This window comes from Syzygium oleosum, unplaced genomic scaffold (genome assembly GCF_021117445.2).
Source record: "Syzygium oleosum isolate NSW1041296 unplaced genomic scaffold, Sole_v2.1 Sole_v2.23, whole genome shotgun sequence".
In the NCBI taxonomy this organism is placed as follows: domain Eukaryota; kingdom Viridiplantae; phylum Streptophyta; class Magnoliopsida; order Myrtales; family Myrtaceae; genus Syzygium; species Syzygium oleosum.
The window spans coordinates 27,298-37,496 of record NW_026607507.1 but is presented as its reverse complement, the minus strand read 5'-3'; the positions used below and the strand labels follow the sequence as shown (position 1 = coordinate 37,496).

Here is a 10,199-nt window from a genome sequence, read left to right as displayed (position 1 = left end):
GGCTAGTGTTAGAAATCAGGACATTTTTCCACAAACGGGAAAAAAAATACACGATACTAGTAATAACACTAATCAAGAAATCATGTTTCCCTCGGGCCACGGCAGGCCTTCGGTTTCGTGCACGCTTACACAGTAGTCAGGCTACAGTAACGAGCTCATCCTTACAATTGCACGTGGAAACCGAATTTCGTAACGGATGCGAAACTCCCTGAGTAATGCGCTCGCACCCTCTTCACATGTGTGCATAGACATGACAAAAGCATAACTCTTTGCAGGCTCCTTGTACTCGAGGGCTGCGTTTGGTCGACCGTATAAAAGCCAGGATAGGATATGTTTTATCCTATCCTGTGTTTGGTGGTGGTCCAGGATAGGATAAGGTCGGATATAGACCGGATATAGCCAGGATAAAAAAATCCGGGGGGAGGGGGTGCGATAGACCCGGATAGGATTTCTAATGCCTATTTTTCCAGAAACTCTACGCTCCACTCACCGTCATCTTCATCCCCACACCTTGTGCGCTTTCACCAAAAAAATTTCTCGGCTTTTTTTTCTTCACTGACTCCTCCGAACCCATGAATAACAAAAAAAAAAAAAATTATCTTATCCGACTTTAAATCCGTAGTCCACCAAACAGTGGATAGGATATGAAGAAATCCCAAGATTTCTTATCCTATCCTATCCTGTTTAGAAATCCGGACGACCAAACGCAGCCGAGGTGTTTGTTGTGGTTAACTTTTTGCTTTTCTTATGGGGACAAGTGCATTAAAAGTTCTAAAACTTGTCACGAAAGTCCATTTAAATTTTAAAACTTACAAAAAATACAATCAAGTCCTAAAACTTTTAAAATGTGCAATCAAATTCTAAAACTAGTCGCGAAAGTGCAATCAAATCCTAAAACTTTCAAAAGGTGTAATCAACGGAAGGAAACTTTCAAAAAGTATAATCAACGGAAGGACTTGATTGAATTAATTTGATAAATTTTAGGACTTGATTGAACTTTTTAAAAGTTTTAGTACTCGATTACACTTTCATGACAACTTTTAGAACTAAACTGCACTTTTTGAAAATTTTAGGACACAATTGCACTTTCGTAATAAATTTTAGGATTTTCAATGCACTTATCCCTTTCTTATAAACTGTTAGAATATGAAAATATTCATATTGAGCATCTCAAATTCATAAAGCCGCTGACCAAAAAAGAATAAAAATCTTAAAGCCATCTAACCCATAACATTTTAAAATCATATTAGACTTTTCCATAATATATTCTTAGAAGGGGTTTTCCACTTTGTCACGACTCACGGAGTCCCGGGATGTATTTATAGTTTCGAAAGTTCACTTCTAACCAAGAGAACTTATCTTCATGAATAGAACTCGTCAAACAACCTACTCGAGCATTCGCCCACTCCATTGATTCCCTGTTGATATTCTTATTTGGATGGTAGGAATTTTAGGCCTGCCACAATAGTCAAAAGCCGTAAAATCATACTGGAACCGTCATTCATCTTGCTATCGAGATTGGACCGAGATTAATGAATTCCGAGGTTGAAGTTCAAGCCTCGTGGTCCATTGACATTCCGATTCAATCACCATGATTAGCGCCGTTGCATTTGGGTCTTACTAATCAAGTGTCATCAATCTTGTCATGGATCTACATCAGCATCAGGGATTGTTAACAAAGTGATCCTATCTAGACAAATGAACTTGCACCATCGATTAAGGGGACATCTTGTCCTGTCCTTTAATTAATTTTCACTCTCTCTAAAATTTTGAAATCGAGGAAGAGCATATAAATCAAGACAAATGAAGAAGGCGATTGCACAGATTTTCATCAGAAAGTAATCAGAATAACTTATTTTATTTCTTTTCTTGATAAGAAACAGAAGGAGTTCCACTGAACTAAAGAGTACAGAACAGTAATTATAAAAAAAGAAAAAGGGAAAAAGTTCCACTTCATCTACTGATAGACAACTAACTGTCGTACAGAAGTATAAACTCAAAAATAATGGAGCACCAGATGATCTAGACCAATTTACAGCGAAAAAGTTACCTTAATATACCAGTGGCAATTAGACAGTTACTAGAATCACCGTTGCCTCGGCAAGATCCTGATTGTTGGGCAATCTACAAGCCATGGAGATGAATATCCACTCCTCCCCAGGATGTTTACTTAAAAGGGCGTCTCACAACAAATCAGCTTCACTTTTTGGAGCCGATCTTTGACAAGCCCATTTTATAAGAATCCATGCGTATGTGAGCACATACAAATGCTGCAGTTCAATGAGGTCATATCTTGTCATTCAATGTCAACCTGCTCCAACCACCAAGAACAGAAAGGCGTTAGGCAGGTTGTCCAGAATGGCTCGATCGCCTAAGGACATGTCATCCTCACCCAACCAAGGACCTAGTGTCATCACTCTTCATTTTCAAGCAGATGACTCCTCAATATCATGATTATCTTTTGAAGGACCCCGTCATTTTGAGCCAGATATTCTTCCGCTTCATGTTTAGCACAGAAAACCTCCCCGTCTATGTTGTATGTGGATCCTTCTTTCCAGATAATCCCATGATCACAGGCCAATTCTAAGACCTCAGATTCCAAGCAAAAACCCTTTCCAAACATGATTCCTAATTCAGCTTTCTTCTTAGCGGGTGCCAACTTATTTTTCACCACTTCCACGCAAACCCGAAGACCAGTTGGCTAGTGAAATTGCCGCCCAAAAGTAAATGTCAAACAGATAATTAGAGATAAATACTATTGGAAAATCATTGTGCAAGAAAATTCTCTGTACAAACAATCTAAAGTTAGAAACTGAATTCCATCAACTAAAAAAAACAACCATCTGAAAGTCAAAACATTCTCATATTTACAGTTAAGAAAAAAAAAAACTCCATCTTGAAGAGCTTGTTTCATTCACACAAATATTCAAATAGATCAGCTTTCCCTACAAATCAGAACAAGATCGTAATGAGCAAATCCTGTCATACTTCTGCTCCCTTCCAATTTTTTAGAGCCTAACAAAAGCATAATTGAGGACGCTACATGCTCCACCAATTAATTCATAGAAATTTGCATGGCTGGAACATATTAAAAAAAAATACTGATCCCGTGGAAAAAGTACATAGCATTGGCTCCGTTCGTTTCACGGAAAATAACTTCCCACGGAAAATATTTTCCTTCCTATGGACAAAACTCCTTCACTTTTGTGGAAAATGACTTCCTCTTTCTCAAAAGAGGAAAACATTTTCCCTGATTTCACCATTTATTTTCACTATTTTCTTTTTTCTTTTTTTTTCCTTCTTCTTCTTCTTCCTCAGCCGGTCACTGGTGGCCAGCGACCGGCCAGCTCGAGCCTCGCCGGCCCATAGCAAGGCTCGAGCTTGCCCGTGGCGGTTCTTGGCCGCCGCGGTGGCCAAACTGACTACGGAGAAGAAGAAGAAGGAAAACGAAGAAAAAGAAAAAGAAAAAAAGAAAATTAAAAATATTTTTAATAAATAAAAATTATTAAAAGTATTGCAAGGAGGAAAATCTTTTTCATACCGAACAACGAAAAATATTTTCCGAGACTTTTTCAGATTTCAGCTAAACACCGGAAAATTGTCATTTTCCAGGAAAATGACTTCTAGGAAAACATTTTCCAGAAACGTAACATTTTCCGCGAAACAAACGGAGCATTAATTTGAGAAAAATCCTCTACTTCCAACAAATGGGTAAATGCAACTACTAGAGAAAGATTATATATATAGGCCCATTGAAATCCATTAAGTAAAGGGTTAATACCACGAAAAACCCTAAACCGGTACACTTGTGACACATTTACCCCAAACTATTTTTTTGACCATAAAAAACCCCAAACTGGTACACCTGTGACAATTTTAACCTGAACTATTTTTTGATCACCAAAAACCCTAAACGTAGATCTGTGACAATTTTACTGAACTTACCACAAAAACCCCAACCAGTACATATGTGACAATTTTACCCGAATTAAAATTTTAATATTATTTTTTATTTTTTTCGAATTTTTATTTAGTTTCCTTTTTTTTTTTTTTTTTCTTTATCTTCAACCTCGGCCGGTTGCGGTCCGCGACCGCCGAGGCGCGAGCCGGTGAGGCCGCCCACGCTGCGTCGGGCGAGGCCGCCACGCCGGCGCCGGGCGAGGCCGCCCACGCCGGCGTCCGGCGAGGGCCGCCCTCGCCGGCGTCGGGCGAGGGCCGCCCTCGCCGGCGTCGGCGCGGGGCCGCCCTCGCCGGCGTCGGGCGGCCGCCCTCGCCGGCGTCGGGCGAGGCCGCCTCGCCGCCCTCGGGCGAGGCCGCCCTCGCCGGCGTCGGGCGAGGCCGCCCTCGCCGAGCCCTCGGGCGAGGCCGCCCTCGCCGGCGTCGGGCGAGGCCGCCCTCGCCCCCTCGGGCGAGGGCCGCCCTCGCCGGCGTCGGGCGGGCCGCCCTCGCCGGCGTCCGGGCGAGGCCGCCCTCGCCGGCGTCGGGCGAGGCCGCCCTCGCCGGCGTCGGGCGAGGGCCGCCTCCGCCGGCGTCGAGCGAGGCCGCCACGCCCGGCGTCGGGCGAGGGCCGCCTCGCCGGCGTCGGGCGAGGGCCGCCCTCGCCGGCGTCGGGCGAGGGCCGTCCTCGCCCACCCGGGGCAAGGGCGATCCTCGCCCGACTCGGGTGAGGGCCGCCCTCGCCGGATCGGGCGAGGGCGACCCTCGCCTGCGTCGGGCGAGGGCTGCGGGCGAGGGTTGCCCTCGCCGGCGTCGGGCGAGGGCGGCCCTCGCCAGCGGCTGCCGAGGGTGGCCCTCGCCGGCTTCCGCCTCTGGTCGGTCGCCGGACCGGCGACCGGCCAGAGGTTGAAGTGAAGAAAAAAAAAGAAAAGAAAAGAAAAAAGAAAAAATTCAAAAAAATTCAAAAAAATAATATTAAAAATTAGTTGGGGTAAAATTGTCACATGTGTACCAGTTTGGGGTTTTTTGTGGTATGTTCGGGGTAAAATTGTCACAGGTGTACCAGTTTGGGGTTTTTTATGGTCAAAAAAATAGTTTTGGGTAAATGTGTCACAAGTGTACCAGTTTAGGGTTTTTCGTGGTATTAACCCTTAAGTAAATGAACAGGGATACTTTAAGATATTGAACCTAACTCCGATACCAAATTAGAATATGCAACCTAATAGCTTAGACTATACGGTGGAAGAAGATTACATGTATAAAGACAATTGAAAACGTGTTAAAGTGGTCCAAAATACTTGAAATGCTTCCTTAAGGAAGTAGCATTGTAACAGATAGCATCTTTAATTGATTTGCAGTGACCCCCACTAGAAATAGTATCTCCAAAAATCAAGGGAGGTTATCTTCTTCACCGAAACCAAATGGTCATTTACCTTATCGTCCGTTTTAAGCAATCCCATCCTGACCAGTCTCATCCGGACAGCCGCATAGAACTTCAAAGCATTTCCACCGCATGTAACCTCATCTCGATGTCCTCCAAATGCGTGACCATATTTTGGAACTGACCTAACCTGGAATTGAGTGAAGCTCATGGTTTAGTGGCCATCATCCTTCTTCCAACAAGAGACAAGTCATCCCATGCAAAAGAAATGGAAGTTAAAATAAACCTGATTCACAAAAACAATGAGAGTTTTCGACTGGAAAAGAGAACCATGGATCTTTCTAAGAGCCTGTGTCATGATTCTTGATTGTATGTCTTTGTTTCTGCTGCCTATTGGTTCATCAATTTCACATTGGGGCACAAGGGCAGCGACCTACAAGAGCAATGCATGCCACAGGCATATGAAAAGGCATGAAAAAATGCATGGTAGTAACACCAGAGAGAGATAGGCCCACAAAAAGCATGCTACCCTTCAATCACAACCTGTGTTCTCTACGGGAGTAGTATTAGACAACTTTATCAACAAGCATTATCAGAAACCAACAAAAGAAATTGAAGAAATAAAACACTAGATTTGCTCTAGAAGAATATTGCGTAAAGATAAATAATACTAAAGGGACATAAAGAGTTCTAGTTAAAATAAGGGATAAACAAAGAGAAGAGCCAACCACTTACGCTGTCAATGACAATGACATCTAGGGACCCACTTTTTGTCAGTGTATCAACTGCACTAAGCAAATTTTCAGCAGAATTTGGACGGAAAAGAAGAAGATTTTCTGTGTTTATGCCCATTGATTCTGCGAGTGATGGGTCGAGTGCATTCTCTGCATCAAAGTATGCACAATAACCTGCTCAAAAAAAGAAAAACTAAAGGAGATGAAGATAACAGTCTCTCTGATGATATGCCATTCAAAATAATCAAATAAGAGACTTAAGAGTCAGATACAGAATAGGTAAACAATTGCTTAGAAACACAACTAACTCTGAAAAACGCAAAAAGGTCACACAAGCTTGCTATCTTCACGGCAGGACCAAGAGAAATCAAATCTTAGCCTAAAAACAGATACTCTGCAAGAAGACAGACGCATACCACCAAGTTTCTGTGCTTCTTTAATGATGTGAAGGGCAAGTGTTGTCTTGCCAGATGCCTCTTTCCCATATATTTCAACAATTCTACCCTGAAAATGGAATGGAATTGTTTTTATTTTTGGGCTCAAGGGCGTGAATAATCTAACAAATTCAAAACTTCAGCACAGGCATATCAAAATGTTCAACTCAAACTCTTTATGCAAGAAACAATTGGACATGGAGAATTCATATCCAACAGAAATTAAAAGTTCAATCCTAATCAACTTAACATAAAGATAATAGACAGTGCTAAAAGCAGCCATAAAGTAATTACCATGGTGCTATATGTTCAGGCAATATGTTACAATGTTGCTCATAAATCATGTCTAAGAGTAGTTCCAAGATTTAAGTTAAGCTTAAACACAAGCCTTCTTATCTTTACCAACAATCGATCTTGACAGAAAATGCATTTGATACAATTCCCATAACTAAAATCCGATGTGCAATTGTCAGGAAATCCATGGTAATAGCTATCTCGATCAACTGGACATAACCATAGCCTTGTGACCAAGTAAACCATTACCTTCACTATTAAAAATATAAGAAATATCTATAATGAATTCCAGTTATAGAGATATTCTCTTTGATTATAAACTTTTATCAAATAATCCTCTGCGTGTATATGTTTGCGATGCAGAAATATGTAAGTAAATTTCTGCCTTCCAGCCTTTGCTATCTCTATCTCAATAGTTCCAATAGAAAGAGGTCCTTACCCTCGGTAACCCTCCAATCTCAAGGGCTTGATCAAGCTTTAAAGAACCAGTAGATATTACTGGTTGACGTCGTGAACTGAAAAATCGCCTCAAAGACAGCATGGATTCCCTACCAAATTCACCAGCAAGGCTTGCCAGAGCATGACGTAGGGCATCTTCTCTCTCCATCATCTTCACATCATCATGAAGTCCATCGCGTTCAAAATCCAACTCTTCAACTTAAATTGGAAGAACATGCATCAAGTTCAGAAATCAGTCCTAACCACCATCAAAGACCAATTCAACTACTCAACCACCAAAAGAACTTTTGCTGGACGTGTTTTCCAAATGACGAAGCATTAGTGCTATGTGAAGTTACATCTTTTCCAGCAGCCATACGAATGAAGAATGTGACTCACAAAGCTAAGAAAGTGTCGTCCAACCAAACAAAACATGCCAGAGAAGCTACCCTGTGAGACAGTTTGTAAAATGCATTTTCAAGTTACAGCATTTTAAGATTGTTGAAGCAGAATCCCATTACCAAATGCCAACAATTCCAGCTAATTTTCAGAATAGTAGGGACATTATAACTTTACAAATCATGCCACTGAAAACCAGAGCCTTGAAAATTGGGAGGCAGTTAGAGTCAACTCATAATCGGGCAAAAGAGTTAGGCTAAATTTGCGTTCTGACAATTCCCAGCATACAATTTTGCAAGGCATCGACGAAGAACGGAAGCAATAAGACACGTGCATGGGGGAAGGGAGTGAGCCCCGACAATGGCTGATTACCTACAGTGGAAAGGCAGCATGCGGGCACCCTTGTTCTGGAAACTGGATTCCTTCCGATGCTCTGTCGACGGGAGGAGGAGAAAACATCACATAACAGAAAGACCGGGGGGCACAGACATGCCAAATCAAAAGCAAACAAGCACGATACCAAAACCCTCTAACTAGGTGAAGATTTCAAGACAACTGAGACCTCCGGTTACTAAGAAAAACAACATCGTCCGAGAAAGACAAGAACCCCTGCCCCCCGAACAGTCCGGCACGAAACGCTTATACACAAGCCTCCCTCCCTAATGAGTTATGAGTCCACACTCACAGCTACAGAAAAAACCGCCAGCTCTCGCTTTCACCATCCGCGGCGCGTCCCTACGCGCTCGTAATTACCCAGAAAAAGAGGGGAAAAAAAAAACTCAAACTTCAACCGAGTTGCTTGGTTGTCGAGCAACTCACCTGGCCGCCGCCGCCGGCGGAGGACCACCTCAGGAGAGAGGAGAACGAGACACCGCGAGAGGCTCCGAGGCGGAGAGAACGGGAAAGCGGGCAAGGGAGGAGGAACGCCATGGCTCTTCGCCGGCGATCGCAGCGATGGGAGCGGAAGTGGTTAGGGTTTTCAAATGGCGCGAAGAAGCGCCAATTTCACCACCGTTCCGTTCATATAGATGCGCCTCCTCCTCTGGCCTTTCTTCGCCATTTTGTCACTTTTCGTTCCGGTTTGGGCTTTTGCTATCGACCCCTCAACTTCTTGGTATTTATCGTTGTCGCGCGGGTGGATTGACATTTTGCCCCCTCATATTTTGGGATTTTGGCAAGTAGCCCCCGACTCTCAACTTTTTTTGCAATTTTCCCTCTGAATCTTCGAAATCGGGCACAATCTTCGAAATAGGGCGTTGGCTCCAGCCAAATTTTGCTTGCAACTCTGACCGCATGATTTGATGTAACATTCTTCTAGGGCAAATTGGTTACATATTAAAATATATGGAAATAAAATAAATGGACGACTCGATAGTATGATCGATAAACTATATGTTAATATGCACCTAGCATTAACTTCTGTCAAATACTCGCTAGATTTTGTGTCGCATGCTCTTGTATACAATTCCAAACTGTCATGCTACTTTTTCGTGTGAATACAATTTTATCGTCGATGCCGCAAGGATTCATCGTAATCGATTTTGTAAAATTCGAGAGATAAATTTCAAAAATCGAAGGTTGCGCCGAATAATTACCCAAATCCACCCATGGCCAAAGCTTACATATAAATACCAGCCCGAGTCGATACCATCTCGAAGCTGGACGGGACGGACTTTCTCACGTAAGAACATAGTTTAAGCTCATCATTTTGGGTTTGACCATTGATCGCCCCAGTGCTTAAAATGTCGAACGGTAGTAGAGCAAAGCCCAAACCACAATCCTCTCTACGTATTGCAGGCCTGTTCAATCGCAAACCGGGCTTCTCCTTTCTTTTCTCATCAATTCGACGAGTTCAGCCTATTTGGGTTCGTAATGCCGATTCGGTCTTCGAAACCATTACGCTAATCAAAAGTATAGTAATTAAATTAACCGCACCCACAACTCTTCGAAATTCGAGAATGAAAGTGTCAAATGTTTCTTTCTCGTGGGAAAACACAGGCTATTCAAGAAGGAAAAGAATCTGATCATCCGATGGGATTAATGTTTCGCTCATGTTGGGTGATTTCGCTGGGTTAGAATTTTCCGAATAAAGACAGACATGTACGAGTTGGCCACTAAGGATGTGTTTGGTAACCATTATGCTCTCGAAAATAATTTTTGCTCAGAAATAATTATATTTTATTTCATTCCCGGAAATAATTTCTAAGAATTTGAAGGCGTTTTGGTAACTGTCCAAAATTTATATTATTGAACTAGAAAAAGAACATAAATGCGTTTGGTAACTATACAAAATTTCTTTTTATTAATAATATTTTGAATATTCTTTTTGTTTTCTTTTTCTTCCCCTTCCTTGGCCCATGTCCAAGTCGCCGAATCCGCCGAGGGCGGTGGCGATTGGCGAGGGTCACACATGCCAGATTCGGCAAGGGCAGCCCTCGCCGACCACCGACGAGGGCCGCGATGCCGTTGCCAGCCTTGGCCTGAAGCCAGTTGCCGGTGGCCAGCCACAGGCGAGAAAGAAAACCAAGAAGGAGAAGAAAAAGAAAAAGTTTCATTTCTGATTCTTGTTCCCATGTTTTTTAA

The 10,199-nt window shown here is 42.8% G+C and overlaps 1 protein-coding gene across 2 annotated transcripts; it reads right to left on the bottom strand.

Moving 5' to 3' along the window:
* Positions 1-1,839: 1,839 nt before the first annotated feature.
* On the bottom strand, positions 1,840-8,650 carry LOC130134730 (DNA repair protein recA homolog 2, mitochondrial-like). 2 transcript variants are annotated; one of them, XM_056302370.1, is made up of 8 exons: positions 8,436-8,650; positions 7,989-8,049; positions 7,219-7,436; positions 6,468-6,555; positions 6,053-6,225; positions 5,604-5,750; positions 5,370-5,507; positions 1,840-2,701 (listed from the first exon to the last, which is right to left on the bottom strand). In XM_056302370.1, the coding sequence occupies exons 1-8, from the start codon at positions 8,544-8,546 to the stop codon at positions 2,414-2,416; spliced, it is 1,224 nt and encodes a 407-aa protein (XP_056158345.1). In that variant the 5' UTR covers positions 8,547-8,650; the 3' UTR covers positions 1,840-2,413. The 2 variants fall into 2 exon arrangements, with proteins under 2 accessions (XP_056158345.1, XP_056158346.1); XM_056302371.1 differs by lacking the exon at positions 1,840-2,701 and adding an exon at positions 2,743-2,945.
* Between the last annotated feature and the right edge of the window lie 1,549 nt (positions 8,651-10,199).

Excerpts from the sequence above, each read along its gene's own strand:
- LOC130134730 (XM_056302370.1), bottom strand. The coding sequence starts at position 8,546 with ATGGCGTTCCTCCTCCCTTGCCCGCTTTCCCGTTCTCTCCGCCTCGGA. Across the intron at positions 7,437-7,988 it reads ATGCTGCCTTTCCACTGTAG|TTGAAGAGTTGGATTTTGAA; the intron begins GTAATCAGCCAT and ends TTCCAATTTAAG. Across the intron at positions 2,702-5,369 it reads TGCTTAAAACGGACGATAAG|CCAACTGGTCTTCGGGTTTG; the intron begins GTAAATGACCAT and ends CAATTTCACTAG.